Source organism: Rhea americana, unplaced genomic scaffold, assembly GCF_003343005.1.
Source record: "Rhea americana isolate MKP2758 unplaced genomic scaffold, rheAme1 scaffold_108, whole genome shotgun sequence".
Classification (NCBI taxonomy): domain Eukaryota; kingdom Metazoa; phylum Chordata; class Aves; order Rheiformes; family Rheidae; genus Rhea; species Rhea americana.
This window is the reverse complement of record NW_028185128.1, coordinates 198137-222870: the sequence shown is the minus strand read 5'-3', so window position 1 is coordinate 222870 and position 24734 is coordinate 198137. Positions and strand designations below refer to the sequence as shown.

General features: G+C 36.5%; 1 protein-coding gene across 1 annotated transcript in view; it reads right to left on the bottom strand.

Moving 5' to 3' along the window:
* The window catches only part of UTRN (utrophin), a gene marked incomplete at its 5' end in the record, with an annotated part of 298945 nt that overhangs the window by 76589 nt on the left and 197622 nt on the right, over positions 1-24734 (bottom strand). The window contains 4 exons of the mRNA XM_085310498.1: positions 6179-6239; positions 10024-10102; positions 11491-11637; positions 13685-13953. Coding sequence (XP_085166624.1) covers positions 6179-6239; positions 10024-10102; positions 11491-11637; positions 13685-13953 — 556 coding nt within the window. The remainder of the gene's footprint in view (positions 1-6178; positions 6240-10023; positions 10103-11490; positions 11638-13684; positions 13954-24734) is intronic.

Sequence of the window (24734 nt, the reverse complement as noted above, 5' to 3'; positions counted from 1 at the left end):
CTCTTTAGCCTGGGGAAGAGAAGACTGAGGGGGGATCTTATCAATGTGTACAAGTACCTGAAGGGAGGGTGTCAAGGGGATGGGGACAAACTCTTTTCAATTGTCCCATGTGACAGGACAAGAGGCAATGGGCAGAAATTGAAGCACAGGAAGCTCCGCCTGACCGTGAGGGGGAATTTCTTCCCTGTGAGAGTGACGGAGCMCTGGCACAGGTTGCCCAGAGAGGTTGTGGAGTCTCCTTCTCCRGAGATCTTCAAGGCCCGCCTGGATGCAACCCTGTCTAACACACTCTGGGTGACCCTGCTGAGCAGGGAGGTTGGACTGGATGATCTCCAGAGGTCCCTTCCAACCTTACTGATTCTATGATTCTATGATTCTATTCTCTTCTGCCAAAAACTACTGACACAACATAAGCCATGCAGTAAAATATACATCCATAAAAAGACTGTAAACCAAGGCAGTGTAATTAAAAAAAAAAAAAAAACTATGAGTGTTACATGTATCTGTGTACATTTAAATAACTAAAACGTTAGTGTAACAAAAAAAAATCCCAATTAAACCCMTACATATTAATGAATTGTTTTAAAGCTTAAATGACAAACATACTTCCCCTTACAATCTGCTTTTTACCCATTATATTCACTGGCAGTTTTCTAAATATTAATTGGCAAAGATAATCCTTGTTAAAAACGCTTGCTTGTTGTAAATAAAGTGCAGATAAATAATATGTTATTTAAGTTACAATCTCTAGAAATAAGCGAATACTGCAGTTGAAACAAACAGAACAAATTGCACATCTCAAAGTGTTTCAAGCTGCCCATGGACTCAGGAAGAAATAATTCAATTTATACTTGCAAGCTTTTTTTTTATTTTCTTTCTTTTTCCCCTATAAGAAAAAGCTTGAGAATGGATATTTTTGTGTAATTTCTTATCATGGACCAGTCCTATGCCTGTGTTGATAGTCGTTGGCACACAACACGGGAACAGACACTGGAACAGTATTTTGGCATCATGCTAAGAAGCTTTGTATTTATGAAGATGAGGTCATTTACACAGACCATGAAATGAAATCAGGATCTTTACTGATCACTAATGAATCTACAGCACTCAGAACTGTGTTTTTGTTACCCTTGCCAAATTTCAAATGGCAATAGCAACCCCACTTTATAAATGTGTCATGCTGTTTTATCTACATACCATATTTTTCCTTTTTTTAAAGTCCATTAGAAAATACTGTTTTGCAGTGAAAAAGAGTTGGCATGACACATTGCAAGGGCAATGTACTTTAGAGGTTGGTGAAGCAATTTACATGCAGATATTTTGAAATCCCTCCACAGAAACATACTACTTCATTTCTTTAACGAAGACCAGTACAGCAACTGGTAATCGAGGTAACTCTCAAAACTGAAATCTGTATTATCTTTTTCTGCAGGTTATATTTTATTTTCTGTTTAATACTTTAAGAATTATGGGTAGAAATAGAATAAGAAAAAAGTTTAAGCTCCCTATTCCTCTCTTCCCCACATAGGCATAAGACGAATATGAGGAAAGACTTCTCAAAGAGTCTTTAAAAATCTAGCAGCAGAGAGCATCTTATTTCCTTCGCTCCATAAAGTAACGAATGATATAGGAGGCAATATTTTTTTTTTTATTTTATTTTTTTTTTTACTATGCTGATGATGCTGGATTCTTTGCAGGACAACAGAAAAGTAACCAGGGTGACTATGGACTTGATATTGATCACTTTGATGATTACACCAAGACAGACCCTGCATGAAATTAATATCACTTCGACTCTCTTGTATTTCCCTCTCTTTTCTTCTGCAAAGTACAAACATCTAATAATTTATAGCAATGAAAGGCGTACACTTGAAGTACATTTAAATTACAGTTAAAAGCACATCAAAGTGAGAAATGCCAGGTTAATTATATTTTCTTCACATTCATTTTAGTGAATTATTCTTCGAACGTGTTTACAGATCACCCATATTGTCTACTTTATTTTTCTATTTCTTTCTATAATATTTTTATGAAAGTACTGAAAAATACAGRCTCCATTTTTGCACTTTCTATTATAGAGGACAAGCATGTCTCGTCTTATTTGTGTGATTCACATAGTTAGAAATGAGCAATGGCAGAAAATGCTCATTATGAAACCTCAAAACCTTTGCAAAGCAACCTATGAAAGATGCATTCAGTGGTATGCTTGCCTGAAGAAAATCAATTTTTATCTCTTGAAACCATTTGTCCAAACTTATCACTTTTATTACCAGGAGTGGATTAGTAAATATTGTGTGTGCTGTTCTGCATCCCTCTCCATACTTCTCCTTAGTCCCATTCTCTTTCATGAAGTTTGAGAGAGTGAACTTTTTTTCAGCAGTATCTAGATTTTACAGATTCAGGTTTTATTCCTCAAACACTTTATTTCAATCATCATTGATGGAATTCTACTGCAGCARAGAATCTGACTAGAGAAATACAAAAACTTTTATCAAGTATCATTAAGAAAATATCAAATAGGATGCAAACATAAAGTCACCTCTACAGATGCAAAGCCATTTGGTAAATTTGGTTTACAGAAGAGATTTAGAGAGGAGAAAAGARACAAGCTAAATCATGTCTATAAGCTTAGTTCAATTAAATAGTTGCCATAGTGCATGGTACAGATACCTTAATAGACTGTGCTCAAAGAATTATGAGTCCCCTCTTCCAACAAAGCAGAACWGTCACTCCTTTCAAAACACTCCAAATCCAGATTATCTCTGCCTGAACTTATGGGGCAGAGGAGTTTGGACGCTAGCTTTAAGTCTTTCATGTGCTTTTGGTAACTGATTAAATACAACTCCAGAACGGAGAGACATGCTGACAGTTAGTAAATGCAGTGGGGAGAGTGAACCACACTCTGAAGCCAGTTACCTTTGGCATCAGGAAAGAAACAGAATAAATGTTGCTTGTCTGACAATACAGATGCCTCGCACCATTTTGACATTCTCCTTACAGATTCATTGCCACCTAGAATACTCCCTTCTGCCTTCTCATCTTCAGCTCCCTATTTTTTAAAAAATTTCACCCTCTGTGTACAATAAAACTGGGAAGACTGTAGTATTTTTTTAAAAAAACTCATCTTGACAGAATTAAAACTACAAAATCATTTGCAGCTATGTCACTTTTGGAATACCTTATATTAATCATACAAAGACAGTCTAGAAAAGCAACTGAAATGAACTAAACACATGAATTTATGGTTGTCTAAATAGAGTGTATGTTCTTATTCAGAATTCAAGTAGCTTGATTTAAATTACCACTTCACTTTCAAAATGAATAATAAAAAAAAAAATCTCAGTTTGTAGCCATTGATCGCTGAATCATATTTTTCTTCTCCTTGTTCTGCTGTTTTTCCTCCTATCCCATAAAATGAACAACTGGTACCTTAAACTTTATTTTCTAACATAAGAATCTTACCATAAAAACAATAAATACAAGTGGTCTGAAAGGATATAAGTTACTGAGACTCATTATACATTTTCTTTCTATTYAAGTTGTGTTTTAGATCACCAGCACCTCATTCCAAAATGTTACAATAGTTTAAAAATATCAATAAGAACATTAAATAACAAGCTAATCTGTGCATCTTTCCCATAGATTCTTTCTGCATAAAATCTTCAACTGGATCCTGTGGACTGCTCTCTTGAGTTGTATTGCTAAAGCTTGTTTCATCTCTCCAATCAAATACATTATCTCAGTATGTTTTTTTTCCCTCTCTTTTCTCAACTACATCTGAAATTAGGGAATAGGCAAAGATGAGAAAGAATATTTAAAGCTAAGAGTATTCTCCAGCCTGATGATACCARAACCAAATGAAGTTCAAAATCAGTTCTTTTCTGTTTTGTTTTCCRTAACTCAGTATTTTGCCTACTTGCTGCCGCCAGCTCTGAAGTTTGGATCAGCATACAATAAGAAATAAAGGTTCTGCCAAGGTCAGTCTGTAGCTTCACAGTCTGTCAGGCAGAAATTCAGCATACCTCCCCATGCTTCAAWCAACACTCCCTTCCTCCACCCCTCCTCCACCTCAAAACTACCACCACTCAGACACCTCCCACTGGTTACATGTAACATCATTCTCTTCTTTCAAGAAACAAGCATCAAGACATTGCTTTAGCAGCATGTATCATGTTGAAAGTAGAGAACAATCTACTGGAAAAGTCTTYGAGATACAGGAGTTAATTTTGCTGACTTCATTAAAACGATCGTTAAAAAAAAATGTGCCCTCTGTTCCTGTAAAGACCTTGAACATTAGAGAACTTGCCCTGTCCCAAGGTCACAGGTTCAATTCCCATATGGGCCACTCATTTGAGGGTTGGACTAGATGATCTCCAGAGGTCCCTTCCAACCTTACCAATTCTATGATCCTATGATTCTATACTTCCGCCCCTTTGTCAGACTTCCTCTGTAAGACCATTAAACTGAAAGATGCAGGGGCTTCGTTTCTCAACCCTTGCTGGCCTCACTCACCAGCCGCAGAGCAGCCAGCATACTACTGTTGGAGCAGGCGCAGTGTATCAATGTATCAACTTTGCCACTGAGTTCYGCATTGGCAGGATTGCACCCAATGTGCCGACCGGAAAGACTTACTCTCCATTGAATTTGTCATGGTAAGAAACTGATTTACCAAAAAACTGAACTTGAGACAGGATAGGGGCAGGGGAGATGTCCACTAAACTCAGAAAACCCTCAAGTTTCTCGTGAAATATGAGAAAAGGATATGCATGTGAAATATTCAAGTTAAAACCTTTGTTAYGCTCAGTATGAATAGGGAACTTCAACCCTAGTCTAGTCTATCATAGGTACTGATGAWGAGGACCAAACTGTCACTTGCCCTAGGACTACTTATCCAACCCTATCTCAATCTCTCTCATCTCTAAACTTTCCCAGGCCTCCACAGACTTCAAGGCACTTGGACCCTGTAAATAATTTGCACGTAAGCTACTGGCTATGATCAGGTAGAGCAGGAACATGAGTCAACATCTTTCATACCCCCTGAAAGACTTAGCCACAAGAGAAAGGACTGTTCAGGGTAGTTTTCCTTTTGCTCTTTGCAGTTTTATATTTCAAAGTTTTCTTTAAATTACTGCTACAGAYGCGATCAATTTAATTGCACTGCTGTCTGAATCTGGATTGTCACTATCCCTCCCTGTCCAACCTCTGCCTCCTTTCTCTTCCTCATTGGGGTGTGGGAAAGARCCTTTCTTCCAGCAGACCTCAGCCTTCTGTAGTGACCCTACACAGCTTTTCAATACAAACAAAAACCATTTATAAACACCTCAAGTTTCCTCACAATAGATTGCTTTTCTTTTTCCAGTTATCTATCTTGGACATTTTAAAATTATTTTTCACCTAACATTGCAAAAACAACTGTCATACCTCAAGAATAATGACAACAGGTTTGAWTGACACAGATAAACACAAAGATTTACCACTACTTACTTCACAGCTCTCAAACATTGTAAACTGCTTGAAGCACAAAATTTGGCGTGCTCTGTGTTTCCCCCTCGCAAYAGAATACATTAAATAATTCTCCGTATGTCTGTAATTACTTCTATTATTTTCAAAATAGATATTTCAACAATTCCTCTAAGGAAGAAAAGCATTTGTACAATTTTACTCAACTTTTACATTGATTTCACATTTATGCTAACATTATGCAGTATAAAAATTTTCTGAAACTAAAGAAGGAGAATCCACGTGTGTCTATTTCAGTAGGAATTTTGCACAAAAAAATAGGCTCTACACATATTAGTCACCACTGTACTGCTTCAGGCCAAGAACTCTGTGTCTGAATCTTGTCCCCTTTACTGTATATACTTTGTATGAACCACACTTGTAAGTCTGTGCTCAGTTTGAAGTCCTGTACAAAGCTCAATACCATATAACACTAGAGTATTTTTTAAAATCTTAGTGGGATCTTTTTTGTCATTATTTTTTATGTTTATTATTTTGTATATTGTATCATTTAGAAATAGATATAGTACATGCAGCATAATACTCTGTAGATAGATTAGTCTGATAACATTTCTGGTTACTTAYTAGCACTTCCCTCCTCCCCCCTTTCCTTTCTTTTTTTAATCACATTGTGGTAATAAGACTCCTTTGGAAAACTTAAGAAACAAGACAAACTTACTTGATATAATAGGGCACTTTGTTGTGTGAAACAGATCTCTGCCATGGAAACTGTACTGATGCTGAGGAAATAAGCAGAAGGTAATTATTAGAAAACACCTGTCAAATAGAAAAGATCCAACTATCATTGTTCCTTTTGTACAATTAACATAGTTATAATAAATTAAGTGGGAACAACTATAATTTTCCAGACAAGCTTACAGTAATTAGAAAATCAGCTGGAGAAAACAAAGGCAATATATCAAGATGATTTTAGCCATATATTTGATGCCAAAGWACAAACAGAACAAATGTAGTGATTYCACTCTGAAGGACAATAAATTCTGAACAAGCAAGCTATCCATCCAGAGCACACTGAGACACCAGTTTTCAAAAATGTTCCCACTACAACTAAATCCTATCAACAAAACAAAAAAGAAAAATATCTACAGTATTATTAGTCACAGTTCTTAGCTCCTATTTGCAACTCAAAGTAGTATTGATTAACACTGTACAATAGATAAAAAAGCATTAAAACCTGTCTCTGTACTTCTTGCTGAACAGCAACAATCTTTGCAGGATTTATGAAAGTCTGATATATCAACAGATATCATCCATAACACTAGGAAGCCTTCTAAACACTGAGATACAAAAGGCATAAAGTTGTACATCACAGTACAACTGTGCTTATCTAAAGATCTCAGGAGATGTAAGAGGAAGAAATGTTCAGGCCTAAAGAAGAGCTGGTGCACAACTTAAAAGTGGGTATTTACTGAAGGACTGTAGGTTCATACACATCCTACAAGACATTATCAAACTGATGCCAGGTTAGTTAGGGTTTATCACAGAAGAAACTCACTTCACTAGATTCACTGCAGAGGCAAGTTTGAAAGAATATATAAGAAAAATTGACCAAGATGAATTTATACTAAACATGTATGTMAACACTTCCACAATAGAGTGCCTGCTCTATGGGACTAACTCCCCTATTTATATACCTAAAAAAAAGTGAGATGCAACTGTCATCTACATTGCACCTTGCAATTAAATACATCGCACATTGCAATTAAATACATTGCAAATACAGACATTCTCGATTATCTAACTTTCTGCAAGCATGGCCCACTTTTGAGCTCCTTCCTCTCTGAAGAATTGATTTAAGAATTACAGAATGGTTGAGGTTGGAAGGGACCTCTGGAGATCATCTAGTCCAACCCCCCTGCTCAAGCAGGGTCACCTAGAACATGTTAGACAGGGTTGCRTCCAGGCRGGCCTTGAAGATCTCCAGAGAAGGAGACTCCACAACCTCTCTGGGCAACCTGTTCCAGTGCTCTGTCACTCTYACAGKGAAGAAGTTCTTTCTTACACTCAGAAGGAACTGCCTGTGATTCAGTTTGTGCCTGTTGCCTCTCGCCTTGTTGCCGGACACCACTGAAAAGAGTTTGTCCCATCCCCTTAGTGTTTCCCATTAAGGTATTTGTACACATTGATAAGATCCCCTCTCAGTCTTTTCTTCTCCAGGCTAAACAGGCTGAATGCTGAAGACTGACTTGAGAATCAAGCAAACAGGTGAAAGAGGACATCAGCTCTGGAGTTTCATTCTTTAATGCTGCAATTTGGCAYCTTTGGCTACTGAGGTACTACTATGTTAATTATGTCACCTAACTAAGATGAAAAATCTGGCCACAGTTTACATGGAGTTGGCTTATTTTCTGTGAGAGACTATAGGTATTCTGYACAGAGATATGAACTAAACAATCTAATGAATTTATGTCAAATATTACTTATTGCAGATAGGTGATACTATACTTATTTGGGAAAAATCTTTCTAAAACATTGCCCATTTTCTGTGCTGCATGAACCTCTGCAAAATGAAATTCCCATTCTTCTTTAAAATCWGTTTCTTGATGAAATCTGTACAGAGTAGTTATTGATTCTGGCACTCACTAGGAGTGCTGCAGATATTAGTAAAAGGCTAGTCGTCATTCAGAGATGCTTTGAACAGGCATTTGAAGGCATTTGGTGGTATTCATCTCTGGTTCTTTGCAGTATCTACCAACATGCATTCTTGAAATGTTCTCTCCTTGACTTTTGCACGTAATGTGCAAATTGTGTCCTCTCAAGCCCCARAGATGCCCTAAGCAAGGCTGAGGCACACTGCTAAGGCACTGYACAGTTTCTTCAGATGTAATTCTGTGAACATTTTTTATCCAGCAACAAAGTCAGTTTGAGGAGTTCCAAGTCTCCTTTGCCTCCAGCTACTCACTCCAGCTTCTCCCAACTTAGTTTACCACTTCACTCAGTTTTGCAGATACAGTTATTTGTAGTGGGATCCTGTAAGCCAAATTAAGGAGATGATCCAAGTCAAGGCAAACAAAATCAGCCAACTTTGCCTGGCAGGCTTCCTAGTTTTATGTAAGGRTCCTTTTATGGATCAAACTAGTCACCTAAGCAGTTGCACTGGTACACTTGAGGAGAGGTTACCAACACACAGGACTAAAGTCAGGAACTTCTCAAAACAGCTAGGTTAGTGGGAAATGCAACTTGGYTATGTTGCTTCCTAATCTCTTAATTACAGAAACCAGACTGACTTGTCTCTCAAAGCATTGAATTGGCATTCTTTTTAACRGTGCCAAAGGTGCCTCTATATACTTGTATTAGCAACTGATTACGTAGCTGTACTTTCCAGGYCAAGGTTACAGGTTTGAGACTGGAAATGCTATAAACCCACAGCAGCAACACTACACTTCAGATTAGGTTTATATAGCAAAAATCCTTAACCAACCAACCCCCAAAAATGTATTTTCACAGTTTTTGGTTTGTTCTGTCAATTTAAACAGGGGAATAGTGTATCCAAGACCTGTTTTGCCTAAGACCTGCAATATATTAAATTACTGCACCTTATTTACCATGTTCATCCAGAAACTGCTTGTCAATTTGAAATAAGACTACTGCTGCCACATAACTCAAGAAGAAATCAAGATTTACTTAATGAGTTAAATTATATTAGCTATTTAGCTAATATAGCACATATGGTGCTTTAATATCTCTGGGACAAAGCCGCTCATTTTTATGTTCATTTTTCATAACTCTTGAAATTGTTTTATCATCATTATGGAGGTATTCAGTCAAAACTGGAGAGCTGCCTGGGTTAACATCATGTATCATAAACTTTGATGATGGTAGTTGGGCTAGAAGATCAGAAAATCAACATGGATCTTGATATCACAACCTATCTATCTGCAATGAATAAATCAAAATGAGAATGAGAGATTTAAGCATCTATTTTTGCCCTCTCCTAGGAATACTTGGAGATCATAGGCTTATTTCTCTAGGAATTTCACAAAAAAGAAAAAGATGCAATAATTTGTCTGAAGAAGTGATGCAAATGTGCTTTTCCCTTCTCTTCTTTTGAAGTTCTAGGAATGTACAACATGAAGCCTTTTAATAATGCTCTGGTCTGCAAAAATCCAGATAGCTCTTCTCTTGTGCCATCCCAGTAAACATGGAAGAGAAAGCTGAAGACAAAGGCAGCAAGGAATGAGAAGATGTAGTTATGAACACATAAGGGCTCTAAAATGGCCATCAGTCAGACCTTGCTGCAGACAATGACAAAGAACAAAACAAGAAAGCAGCCATGGGAAGAACCATAACTCAGGGAGACAGTGATGTAATCCTTGAGGGAAGCACATCAATGAGGACTTCAGTGAAGTCCTCCCCACAGAAACAGGGAGGCAAATAACAATAAGGAATTTTTTGCGCTCCAGCCAGAGTGGTACCTGGAGGGCAGTCAGTAAAGGAGATGCAGTGTTTAAGATATGACTGTACCCAAGGCTTTCTCAAACACAATTCATTCAAAGCACTTACTGGAAAGAAAGTGCTGCGATGCAGGCCCAAAATCTCTGTGTGCCTCCTGTAGCTGTTTAAGGCGATCCTCCACAGACACCTACACATAAACACATATACATAAAATTTACATCAGATTTACTTTGTAACAACAGGGTCACGATAATAAAAAATAGTGATTTACATTCATTTTGGTTAAATAAAGTAAGGTTTACTTTGTGTCACTTATTTATCACGGAGCCATTCAAGGCTATTTTTTTCATTTTTTTTGCTTGATAAAAGTATCTTGCAGTGTTTTTGTAYGAGTAGTGCAGATCAATAATGAACTGGTGACTATCGCTGACCACTGAAATTTCTGAGTCCCTCTCAACCCTTCCCTTGTCCAAATTTCTAGAGTCAGCAGGTCTTCCTTTGATTGTATTGATCTCACAGCTGCCTTTCCAACACAGAATGTACTGCTTCACTGGCTGATATGACTTCCTCCAGTTTACTAATTAAAACTACACYAGAACATGTAGGGGCTTGGCTGCTTAGTTAACTCTCTTTAAGGAAATTCCAATATCAAGTTATATTAAAGAGAGGGAAGAACAAATATGACTGATTAATAATTTTATGTCTCAGGGCAGACTGATTCAAAACTACTAGCCCAGAAGCTGACACTTCAGTTTTTCAAATTCTGTTCCACCATCCTCACCTACAGAGGCAAATGACCCTCTAGCCTTCCCCCCAATTCTTTCCAACACTTCATATTCCCCTTAGGAGCCAGGGAAAGAAATACACAAAAGTTGATTTGCAAAAAATATTTACTACAAAAAGAGAGAGAAAGTGAAAAGATTGCTAAATGAACTTTAACTGATGTAAGCAGCATTATTAAATCATTCAGGATGAAAGTGTAGTAAGTTTTAACTGTCTAGTTACAGATAAAACTAGACACATTTCAACTTACCTTTCTCAGATCAATTAAGCACCAATAATCATAAATAAGCAATATGAATCTTGCTTATACCAGCCCCTCTTCTATTTTACAATGCTAAATATGCTATTACTCACATCTTGTTACAGCTCTACTAATAGTTAAGTCATTTCAATCAAAATTTCCTGCAGAAACTGAATAGTCAAGAACAAAATAAACCAAATTCCACATGAGTTGGAAACAACAGAAATATGCAGGTTAGCTGTCAGTAACAATGACTTATGGAGTAAAAATACTGCTAGAGAACTGTATAAAAAGTATGTGACAAAAGTCATCACTTGTCTCCAGAGATTAATATGGTCTCTTGAGTGAGTAAACTGCTGAGATAGCTGAAAAAGAAAGCTRTCAGTTAAGATGGCAAAGGAAAGACAGCTCGCTTTGTTGCTTCTGCACCACCAGAGTAACACCTTGAAGAGAGAAATAATGGAATCATGGTAATAGCGTATTTTTAAGAGAACAGAAAAGTAAGAGAGGAGCATTGCCACCACCCACCTCTACCWTATTCAGAAGTATACCTGTAAAAGTTTCCACCGCATGTTAAGATCATCTAATTGACGAGACATCTTTAATGATGGATAAAGGTCAAGTGGAGACAGCTGACTGGACAAATCATTCACTGTTTTAACTTTCAAGTTGATGGGAGCAATTTCTTCTCTAAAAGCCTACAAGAGTAAGCATACATTTATGCTTGACAGTCATCTCCTGAGCAGCAAGAAAGCCAAACTAAACTCAGCAGAGTGGTGACTAATGTGGCACCTTATGCTAAGAACYACATGCAACTCCAAGTCTTCTAGCAAAGAAAGGTCATTTACTTCACTACTCTTATCAACTACTTCATAGTCATCTTTGGAGTCAGAAACAGTATAAAAATTACCCAACTGCCYACATCCAAATTATGCTCTTAAACTAGAGTACTACAATTTAAATAAAGTATTTAGTGCTACCATATGGCTTTAGAGTCTTTCTATCCAAGTAGAAATATGCAACATTGTATTAGGAGCTTTAGTAGCACAGTTCCTGTCTAGCACTCTTAAAACAAAATGTACAGTTTTCCACTATAAAGCAGCTGACAAAAATTCTATTTAAAAACTATTACTGAATTAGCAAAGCATGAAGAAATTTATCTTCTAAGGAAAAAGAGTACAACATTTTACCTAATTAGAATTGTACAGTTAAAACTATTACAATGATTAAAAAGAAGAAAAAAAAGTTTATTGAATCAAACGGAACTAAATACAGTATTAAAAATAAAATTGATGTAGTTTGAGTTACATATGAAAAGATGCATCAGATGTCTTTTCCTGCCAYGAGCATTTAGCTGTTCAGTCCTATAGATGGCTTGACTAAACACTAAGAAGCAAGCGAAAAAACAACTAGAAAAGTTTTTTCTTTGGACAATTCAATTATTTACCTCCCTTCAAACTCTCTCTAATCAGGCYCAGTAACCTACTGTTACAGAAGCAGTTGGCTTCTGGAGAGCCAGCAGGTCTCTATTACTTTAGCAGATGTTTCAGTTTTTCCACAACAATGAAAATCTAAAAGACTTTGCTTTACTCTCCTTTATAGAAAAGCCATTAAGATATGACAAATTGCTTCCTAAAATGAGAACAAAGAGCTATTTAGCATCAGCATGTTAGCACTTTCTTTAGTATCTATATTAAAATGTAGAGAAGGGGAGGAGGAGACACATTACTCTTCTCAAATCAGCAGCAGACTGGACATAAATCAGCTTTGACTGCCTTTGATTTAAAGATATTAGATTCCATTAACCCTGAAAGCAGCAACAAAATTTGGAGAATAAGGATGCGTACACAGATACATGTGAACTAACGCACTCCTAAGTGTTAATTTAATACATTGAATCCCTGGGCTATGTACGTATAATAGAGTATTTGCTGCAAAGTGTTTGCAATCCACAACTCTTCATCCTTCCATCACTAGCTTTCCATACTGAAGTCATGGATGGTCACGCACACTGATGCCACGGTCTTCTATTATTTTGCCACATTCATTCACAGAACAGAATCATAGATGATTGAGAGAGATCAGGCTAATGTGAGAACAAATAAAATTTTTCACCTACACAACATAAAATAGACAACTCATGCAGTTTGTGAAAGCTAACAAACAGAAATTAAAGCTCCGAATATACCTTTGCACTATTAAAACCAGGTCTAAAAGGTTTTCTRAAAACAAAGTTGCCAAAGATGGTTTAATATATCTGACAGCTCACCACTAAAAAAAAAAAGAGGGGAGCCTGCTGTCATCTGCCTGGATGATAAACTCATACTTTGATGTTCGGGCAAAGCTCCAAAYACACCCATGACCTAGGTGTGGGTTAGACAGTTTTTCCAGGTAGAAAACATTTAAATACAAATATATATTTTTTTCATATGTAATGAATGTTGTATGCCATACAAATCTGTAGCTGGCTAATCACATGTCCTTATACAATCATAGCTGACACATGAATGCAACACAGCATTGAACTCTGAGACACTGCACAGTGATAATACGTTTAAGTGTGAACTGACCTTAACTCTAGGCTTTAAAAACCAGTGCACAGGGATCTTGTCCATAAATTAACTAGGCACTGCACTTGAGAATTTAAGTATACTGTGTATACATGTTTCATAAGATTAAGTGCAATAGAATGGAGAGATCTGACTCTTACATAGGCTAAGTACTTCCCAGAAGTTCCACACTTACTGCAGTTTTCTCAATGTGATCCTGTAATGAATCTATGAGCAAGTCTCCCACAGGTTTCCAGCCATTCCTCACGTTTTCAGCCTCCTTCARGTCAGCATCAAGGTCATCCATGGCACACTGCAAGTCTTTCAGTTTTTCTAATGCTTTGTCCACTTGCTTCTGCCAGATGTTGGCACTGGCATTTAGGTTCTCCCATTTCTCTTTCACCTCTGAGGACTGCTTACGCATAGCTTTGGCAATCCTCATAGCTTTTTCCTCAGGGGTCAACTCTGCAGAGGAAAAAATAAAAAAGTTTTGCTGTTTATTTTTTCTCTCATTCATGTGTAGTTAAACAGATTTAAATTTGTCTGGGGTGCATATTCAAGAAAGTTCATATCTGATGAGTCMAGAGTCATGTGTTAATTTATTTTAAATGGAACAGAGCATCAGAAAGTCCATATTGCTATTAATAAAGTAAGTATTAATTATTCTTAATGATAAAATACAACCAGGTCAGCAAACAGAATAATATTCCCAATTTCCATATGTTATGAYATGCACCAAACAAAGGCAGCTTAATGCTGTGTTTGTTACTTTGGGAGAGATAGGAGGAAGAAATAAGAGATCATTCTTCTCTATTGGAAACTGCAATTGAAGTCTGGGCCCATTTCATGCAGAAAGAACAAAAAYAGTGCTTTTTTCCCTGGATCAGTTACCACCCTTAGTTTTCTGGATCAGTTATCACCATATCCCCAGAACATCTCCTTTTCTACTTACTAGCAAAATGCAAGTGTGGCACTCTGAGTACCACCTGGGGAGTAGTTCTGCAATTCTACATCCATTTTTGTGTTAACACTGGAGTTTTAAAAGGGTGTTTAAATAGGTATTCCAAATCCAAAATTGTTTTATGAACCTGTTGACTGAAAAAGAGCTGAGCTTATGATGCACTATTTCTCACTAACTTCAAGCTTAGATGCATAAATCCCCTGGGATAACTCAGCAGCTGTACCTGGAAAATCCCATTCACATCAGCGAAGACCAGCTGCCACGAAGTATACAAAGCTAAAATGGGCATGCACACAACCATGAGACATAGCCACAGATGACRATACTGATTGCTTCAGTAAGTTGCTTATATTTAAATCCCTATTCCCCTATGAGCCTGGAGGAGATTGGACAACAGACACACTTCAGCCCTCTTTTACATCAAGTAAAAGGCAGGAGTAAGGCAGTAGCTTATCTCTTCTCTGCAACAGATGATTTTGGGACATCAGTCAGGCAGCCCATGAGTAATATTACCCTCTGTCATTGCTTTTCCTAAGTCTTTGAGACTGAGCAAGACCCAGTCAGTCAGAAAGAAAAAAGAAAACCCTAGGAGATCCTCAGCAGGCCTTGCGGACTGATACTTAGGGTGGCCTTGGTGAAAAAAAGTCACAGAGAGCCTTCTTCGTTAGGGAAGGGTCACTTCAGTAATGACAAACAAACAAAACCTGTGCCAGACAATTCTCCTTCTATGTAGCAACCCTGCAGTTTCTGCAGGCAGAGAAAAAAGTAGGAAAAATGTGAAATAATTGAGAAATCTGAGAATAAAGTAAGAGGAGAGACATGCATATTCTAGAGCTAAGCCAAGTGGCCCCGCTCACTCTTAAATTAAGTCCAGGGCACTATAGAAATGTTTTATCACAGTATTTTTTGCGATTAAAATTCAAATGTTGTCTATGAATAAATTATATACATTATGTGATGAAAAGATCACTTTTGTTAGAAGTCAAATGAGTCATACAGCCTTCTCTATACTGATTTATAGTCTTTAAGGCTATCGGTATAACTGACTAAACTTAGACTAGTTCATCTATGGAGAAAAAAAAACAAAGGCAAATAGAAATTTTTTGCTTTTGGAAGGATAAGTGAATGTCAAAGTAAAAAATACACTGTGGTGGTTACAAAAATTATATTACTATACCTCTGATGATAAAACTATTGTTCCCAATATTGGAAAAATGCACTGAAAATAGTTRATACAAAATAAATTATAGTTGAAAAAGGCAGGTGCTATTCTTCTAAATGTAGAAGTAACATTAATTTATCTGAATGAAAAAACAGAGAGAACAGGAGGCAAGGACCATCAACAWGAGTGAAAACCGCTGAGAACATACAGACAAATACCTAGACTGTAGGTTGCAGAGCATGTTTTGAGGTCTAGAATTGAAAAAGCTCTTTCAGAAAACTAGTGATGTGCACTGTGCTTGCTGAACATAGCTATGCTCAGGGATACCACAACGATAAGATGATGCTTCAGAAAAGGAATTTAGGAGGAACAGCGGTGACAAAAAGCTATGGTGCTTAACTGGATGCAGAGGGATATAAATTATGTCTGTAGTTCTGGAATACAGAGATAGGAAAATAAACCACAATTTGTGACAYTGACAGACCAGAGTGAAGATTAAGACCAAAGACAGGCTATGACAAATTGTGCTATGTCTCTTGAATTCTAGTAATTGACAATATGATAAAGAATACCACAGGACAACACAGCTCTGGGATGATCTTTACCCTAAGCTTTGCAAAATTTTGCAGAAATTGTTTTAAAATAAATAAATAAATAAAATCAAGAAAGAAAAAAAAGGAGAGAGATAGAGCTTAAATTTAAAAAAAACTAAATTGCTTTCTTAGAGATATCAATGAAGTTACTAGTGGAATTTATTTTGGAATTATTCACAGTTATGGATAATAATATGCCATTTATAAAATAATGATAATCGACAACAGTCCAGTGACTAAGGGGCTGCAAATACTTTAGAAGCTCAAGTGTAACATGTAGGCAAGTTACACCTAGTGGCAGTGTTCAGTATGGTAATATGGACAATCAGGCCTCAGAAGTTAAAGCTGCAGAAYTCTAAATGAGGACTAATCCTGAAACTGGAAAGCTTTACACAAGGAAAAGTAATATTGACCTCTGTACAAAGGCAACAGAAAGCTGCAGACCCAGTGGAATAAGTCTCCTCTSTTGGCATCTTAAAACTGTGGGAATAAGGGTCATCACACCCAAGAACTGGACGTTGTTTTTTTCTGTAAGTTAATGTTACACATATGTAAACTGCAATCTGACAATTTTATCAAATGTCAAGTACTTGCATCATCCTTTACCTGTTACTAGACCCCCCAAACTATCACCTTTGCATAAAAGAGTAGCTAGTAAGAAGGCTTTAATAGTTCTAAACTAGATGATTAGYAGGTCATTTAGGATGAGCAGTATCTTGACAAGGAACATCTAAAATCTTTAGTAAGAGCTGAGTATTTTCATGCAAAACTTGGATGGTTTTCTATAATGGTACTGACAACTGGACTCAGTGGGTGCTTCTCTCTCCCTTAATGAGATAGAAGCAATAAAAACAAACAAACAAGTGGTGGTAGCAATAAGCAGGGACAGACAAGGGCAAGGATGATCTGATTCTATTTGCCTGGCCAGCTGAAACAAGGCAGCTTTTGACAGAAAACTTACTTCTTTTGGAAGGGAAAACTGGGGTCAACTAGGACAGTATAAGAACCCAAACAGTACAGAGAAGAAAACATACACATTCTTTTGAATTTGTGGAAAGATATTTGAAGACCATTTGAAAATCAGTGTCATTGTGCAAGGGTATCTGCTGTATATTTTACTTGAAAAATATTAATTCATTACAAGACTGCCTTATTTCACAAAAAACCTTGAGAATGCTTGTAAACTTGGCTTAAAAAGACATTTACTGTAGAACTAAAGCCAAATAGACATTTTCACAAGCCATAAAACCATTCAGCATCTGTTTATTTAAGAGATAAATGACTGTATGACTTTACCTTTTCAGTCATGAAAACCGAACTTATTAATGAGCAACACATTACATTTTTCAAGCAGAGATCATATTCATCAAGATGTTGATCGCATATGGTAGAATTGTATACCTGGCTTCATAAAAAATTTCTTAACAGAAAGAATTTTCTCCTATGAGTTTGAAATTCTTTTCATCAATGTGTCATTAAACATACTGGCAAACAAAGACCGTTCCCTTATGCTGTGAAAAAAAACTCTACATACTGGTTGCTGCTGTTATGTCCCCACTTAGTACGATSTCTTCTGATTGATTAGCCTTCCTATCCCCCCCCCTGCCCCAATGGCACTTATTACATTATCCCCACCTCAGCAGCTGCTCAGAAAGTAAGAAAAGCCTATCTTCACTGGACCATCTGTTTACCAGAGAACAAAGATATTAACTGACCTTGCAGTCAGGGAGAAAAAAAAGAAAAAAAAGTACTGCTTCTGTAGAGCAACAACTGGATTTTAATAAGCATCTTCCGTCACAAAGTGATGAAAGCACCGAGTTTTCCTGTGTCTCTAGCAGAGACAGACTGCCACAGGAGGAAAACACTTAAGACTGAACTTTACAGCATGTAGTTTATTTACATGCCTACATATATGGAGAATAATTGCCCTGGAAAGTTAAGGAAGAAGAAAATTCTTCTTGTTTAAGAATTTATTTCAGATGAATTAAGCTAGTCCTGGCTTTAACAGTTTTGATTTTAAAGCAATTTTGTTTCATCCCTACATTCTCAGTTAGTGATCTCTTTCTGTGTTGCCATAATTAGGCTAATTTTCCTTATTTTACTATATTCTTAATACAGCATACYAGAACTGCAGCTGATGTAATGCCCCCTCCTTCTCTAATTATGTCCAATTGTGTCTAATTACGTTCTCTTTCTTGGTTCAATGAATCTTCATGGCAAAAGCATTGGATGAAATGGCACTGTAATCATTATGTACAGCTTCAGAGCATTTAGGCAGGTAAAACTGTCGAATAGTCATATTGTCAAACTTGTAAGTAGCAGAACCAAAAGCAGTCGCATAATGAAGTCTTCTGCATCACTCCAATGAAATCATTCTCTGAGTTTTTAACAATCCCAACAGAAAACTTACTTATGACAAAGTAGTAAAGGAACAGGAAGCTTAAAGAACAAGCAAAAACTGGTTATTCTGGAAATGTAGCAATTAGCCAGCACTCAATCATGCAAGCAACCACGCAACATGTCATCTTTTTCTTCTACTTCAAGTATCTATTGCACATGCAGTCAAAATAAATAAAAAGTACAGTAATTTTCATCTATTTAGGTTTTCTTGTATCAAAAAAGAAAAATGAAATCAGAAATGAGAGAAATATAATTAAACCAAGAGTGAAGGACAGAAGTCTTGCAGGATAAAAATACAAATTACTTCTGGTCAGTAGAAGTCAACATTGCAAAAGCAGATGAAATAAATACCCAAAGCTTCTAACTTCATGTACGTGTTTCTGGAAAGAGTCTGGAGTATAGTCTCCCGATAAAGAGAAATGAGAACAATACTAGCAAATATATATATCTCTTAAATACCGACCACTGAGATTTCCCAGTGGGCACTGGYGGGAAGGATGCAAAACAACAGCTGAAATAAAGAGAAAATACCTTCTGGTTAAAAGAGATAATTAAGTTTTCCCATAGCATCTATCCCCATAAAGCTAAAGAAAATACAGCAATCCTGAGAACAGACTATTTTTTTCAGTATAACCAGTGTAATTCATCAGTATAATCAAAACACACACTTTTCAGTAAAAACTAGCTGCCATTTTGTTGTAAATGGTATGATTCAAAGCAAGATCATAATATTTTTGCACAGCAGAAGTCTGATGCTAGTGCTGCTCAAGGACTATAAAGCAGGTATAAATTCAGTTTTAGTCCGGGCCTGCTGCAAAACAAGAAAAAAAAAAATCAAGGATAAGAGTAGTGTTATAGAGCCACCAAACTACTATGTCTTCTTCCAATTCTTGTTGAAGTAAAAGTACTAATGAAGACAGGCATATTAGCATTGTTGTATTCTAGTTACTCTGTGCAACCAAGGAAGCAATTCTATGTTCCTCTTCATAGTACTGCAGCTGCAGATTGTAAGAAGCCTTTTATTCTTCCAAAGACCAGTAAAGATTTTATTTTTGKCACAGCACGTATGGCAGGTAGACTGAAGAAAGACAGAAGAAAACAGATGCACATCCTTTAACTGCATTTCAAACAAAGCCAAAACAATGTTTTACTGCAAAATGAAACAAAAAGAGATAATAAAAAGAAAAGCCAAGAACAATAGACAGTGCTGTYCTTTAACAGATGTCCTTTAATCATCAGCAGATGATGTCCTTTAATAGCTCTTGATTTTAAGAAAWTACCCATGTTCTAAACTTTTTTGAATTGCTCACCAACCTGCTAAGCAAGTTTCCTCAGTATGTCTTCTCTTCTGTATGCTTTATATTGTTTAACACACTGCAGCTTCCAATTTGCTATACTGAAGCTCATTTATAACGTCATTTAGCTATGTTTGTTTCAGAGCTTAAGAAAAGAATTTTCTTTCAAATAAGGTTCTAACCTTTGACATCCATCAATCAGCTACGTTGTTAGYAGCATAACTGAGAGACTTGTTATAGACAAGACTTCGATGGTTCCTGCGCTCTTTAAAACAAGGTAAAGTTTAAGAATGTGGCTTCCACCTGTGAAGCATCCCAGTATTTCAAATAAAACATTTCTGTAACATAGTGTATGGGTCAAGAACAAATCCCTGCTTACATCCTGACGTCCTCATGTTTAAGATAGACAATAATAAAATTGATCACCATGCCCCCAGGCTGAGTGTGTTTCCAAGGTTCAGTTGTTCAAAATTAAGGCTTAATACTCCTCTAAGTTTGCACTCCATGCCACTCAGAAACAGTAACGATTTCCTTGAACTTTACTGATATGACTTCAGACAGGCAACCGTCTAGACACTACAAAAAGAATTTCAGGGCTCTACTAAAGAAAGGGTGAAATGGTGACTAACAGACTAGTTGAAAGAGAAAGGGATATTTAGTCAGTTTGGGCTTATCTCCTGAACAGCTGCATCCTTCTGCAGTTTTTACTTTTTAAAAGGTTTTTCCTTTTTTGTAATGAAATTCAAAATCACAAGTGCATGAGCTCCAAAACTGTAACACAGGCTGGAAAGTTCAAAGTGTAAGAGATTTAGGAGGACAACTCCATTGACTTTCAGTGGCCTATATGCTGCTCATTCTCTTAAGCACTTCCTCTAATCTTCATACTCAGAGACTTCATACTCAGTCTCGGTGGGTAGCAGAAAATAAAGAATTATTCCAGTAGCATGCAATAGCTGTATGGACTCACACAGGTGGTTAGGAATGGAAACAAAAAATCGTGCTAGAGAACGTATCTGAGTGTGTTCCACAAGGAAAAAAAAGAGGTTCCACTTTCATTTATGCCTGATACAGAAGACTGTCATATTCCTGTAGTTTAAATAAAGTACATGTATATAATTCACTGATACATATTAATACATATCTCTTGTAACACAAATGTCATTTATGAGGTTTTCTGCACTTAAAAATAAAAGGAGATAACAGATGGAATAAATAATTTTAAATGATGCATTTATCACAACCACCTTCACTACCAAATAACAGCTTTCAAGGCTAGGAATCTGATTGCCTTAACAGGACTAGAAGCTACTAAACCACATCAATATTACTGCAGACTCCTGGAAATATTCACTACTTTAGTGACAATCAAAGTAGTGGCCTAATCTGCTGGGATGTTAATTTATGTTATCTTCTAAAAAAATCAGCTCCACTTCCTCACTACATCAATGCAATTTTAAGGACAGAATTTTAGTAAAGCTATATCAYTGATCTGTTGAACCCCAGGGAAAGAAAATATTTCTAGTTTCTTCTGTGTTTCCCATAGCCTCTAAATTCCCTAACAGTTCAGGGATCTGAGAAGCCATGCCATAGATCTAAAGATCTGCAAGCAGCTAATTATAATTAAGTTTTCTACTATTCCACAGACAAGTCACAACAAAGCTAAAAATGTGAACATTTCCAATTACCTTATCCTGTTCATCTATAAAATTCAGTGGCTGGTCTGGTGGTTTATCAGTCAGCTCCATTTAGTTGCTGAAGTTCAAAGTCAAGAGAAGGGTAAGGCATGTTTTTTGAGATGGGGCTCCCTAAGGAAATACGAAAGAGTGGGAAGGTGGGAGGAGAGGAGGGAAGAGGATCAGAAGAGAAGACATAGGAGGGATAAAATTAATTGCAAAGGAAGTTTCTTGGACATCAAGGGACAGTGTTTGAATGTGGTAATTACAATGCAGTACAGTAGAAGGCCAACACAGAAAAGAAGATGAAACCAAGGAAACCTCCTGACCTGACCTGACTTATTCAGTAACTTCAGTGATGTCACAAAAATGTTACAAGCAGTAACARAATATAATCAGGCATCCTATAACCAGTATTATACTCTATCCTCTTGGGATGTAACCAAGTGTCTCTCTCTATGCAAAAATCCTTAAAATAGGTCTTGTATGACCAAGTTTAAAAAAGACTGATAGCAATTTTCTCCTAAATCTCCCTCACTGCTTGCTCTGTAGCAACAATGTAATTTCCTGGCCTGGAAAACAACCAGAAAAAAAATGGGCAAGAGGAAGAAGGTAAAGAAAGAGGAAAGAGATTTAGAATCAGCAAGTGTATCAGTCAACGATTGAACACAGAGAATTCTCCAGGGTCAATCTGCTTGGAAAAAGGAGAAAATTAAGATATYGCTGAGTACTTTATGCCTACACAGAATTATTTTTACATAACAGCCCAAATGCAAATTAGGTAAAATCAGACAATTGATACAAAGACTAAATTATAGTATGATTCAGTTTAATTTGTCATGTGAGTTTTCTACGGGAGCAGAGAAAGTTTCAAATATGATGTCTGAAAGATATGATAGCATTTATTTTTAAATATTATKAATAGCTATGGGATGTTCTAGTAAAGTAATGCTTTCTTCAATTAAGTATGCTTGTGAAAAGGTTACTCAGACTACCTTTATTTATTACAACGTACATGAGACTGAATTGATGTTACTCTAGAATCGTGGCAGGATTTCACCATTATTTTGAAGACTCTGTAGAGAGAGATTGATAGATGTTGCAAGAATCATGAGACACTTAATCCAATATACTCTTAATCCTTGCAAAATGGGCAAAACAATAGCACCGTGTCTTAAGGGACAGGATAAAAGACTGGATGTTTTTCACACTTTCTTCTCTTCAGAGTAGCTGCCACCTAAACACACCTGCCTTCACTGAAGGTAAAAAACTAACTCCAAGAAACAGTGATTTTTCAATTATTGTAACAATGATTTCTAAAAATAAAAGTTTTTGTTGCTTGTAATATAGAAGCAACCAAAGCCATCTGTTTAGATCATGATCTTACAGTGCTATTTACTGCACAAGATCATCTGAAAGAATAGACCATCAATTTACAATCTAAAATGAGATTCCTTCACCCTTAGTAACATTGAGAGTACTTCACTTAAGTTAATGGAGCTACTTATATTTACAGCTACTGCCAAGAATACCAGTGATTGACAGGCTGACGGAAAAAAAAAATTAAGACATTTTCAAAAGCAAACATAAGTCCACACTGACAACTTCCCGTGAAAATGGCTAGCCAGAAGAAAAGATGTGCATCTCTGGATGTCTTCAAACACAGAGAAGCATCTTTCTGGAGATCAGTGGCATTACCTGTCAGAAAACAATTTACTAGACTCAGTCCTGGGTGAAATTTATGACATGTAAGAGACAGAGTAGACAGCAGGCCTAAAAGTCTGTTAACCTATAGAAAGTGCTGTACTACTCAAAGTAAGAAAGGGTGTGGAACTAGGACATCTGCATCTACAGAAGGAAAAGTAAACTTAATGTAAAGCATCTATGAAGTTTCCCAGTGTGATCACATTCAATTGGTTTTGAAATATGATGAGTGGACAGGAGACATTCATATATCACTTGCAGACCATCTGCCTCACCGTTATTACTATGCAGCTTACCATGGTCATCAACTTCCCTGCTATCATGTTCTCATTGCCATCTGTATATCGTAAGATTTATATATACACATACACAAACACACACACACATACATATATATTTAAAAAGTAATAATAAAAAAATTGCATAACAAGAATTTATGATGCATCTTATCATCTAAAGTTTGCTTTTGCACTTCCTGTCAAAACTTGCTAGGTTATTGATTATTAACCCCTGCTAGAAAGTGAGCACTTTACACTGGCAACGTTTTATGCTCTGGCTTCATTTGCCCGGGGTGTTTCTACAGCTTCTGAAAGGAGACCGATGTCTTGAAACTTTGTGACTGAATGAATAAATATAAAATCAGCATCTATTTTTCACTTGCAAGGTTTCTTGCAGTTTAGACCAAATAAAGCATTACAGATGCAATACATCAGACAGATTTGTGAGTAAAGACAAACACAATGCTTTCAGGAACCAGGATTTCAAAACAGAAAGTAGTAAAATACAGTACTACAGTACAGTACAACTAAGATGTAAGACATAGCCACGGGGGAAAATTGTTCATTGGCTTTAATCAGCAGGTATTCAAACTTATTTGCAAAATCAAATTAGGGAATGGGAGAACTGTATAAAAATGTGCACAGAAGCAAAACAAAGCAAGYATGGATGCAGGAAAGATAAGTTGTTTCCATTGAACAAAACTGAGAAGTTTGCTATGGAGATTCAACGACGTAAAGGAAGAAAAAACTTTGGCTCTGGATAGAAGTCGCAATACTGTAATTTTGTAAATCATAGAGAATACTAAATTATTCACATCTTAAGGCAACTGGCATTTCTGCAAATCACAACCTCTTTCCAAAAATAATTTTTATGTAATTTAGAGTAGTAAGATTTTATAATATTRTAGCTTATAATACAAAACAATACCATGACTTAATTGGATTCCAAATTATTACATGTAACTACAATGATAGTTAGTAAATTTTTCTAAATAGTGATTAAGGGTGAGSGGATTATTATTTCCTTGCTGATCTCTGATATAGCCAAATATCTCAACAAACATCACTTCTAAGATAGCTGTATTTCATTTCTTAGCAATAATTTAGCTGAAGTTTGAATCTTTGAGATTCTGTAATGACTRCTGATTCCTTTTACTTCTAACAACACATAACACAAACT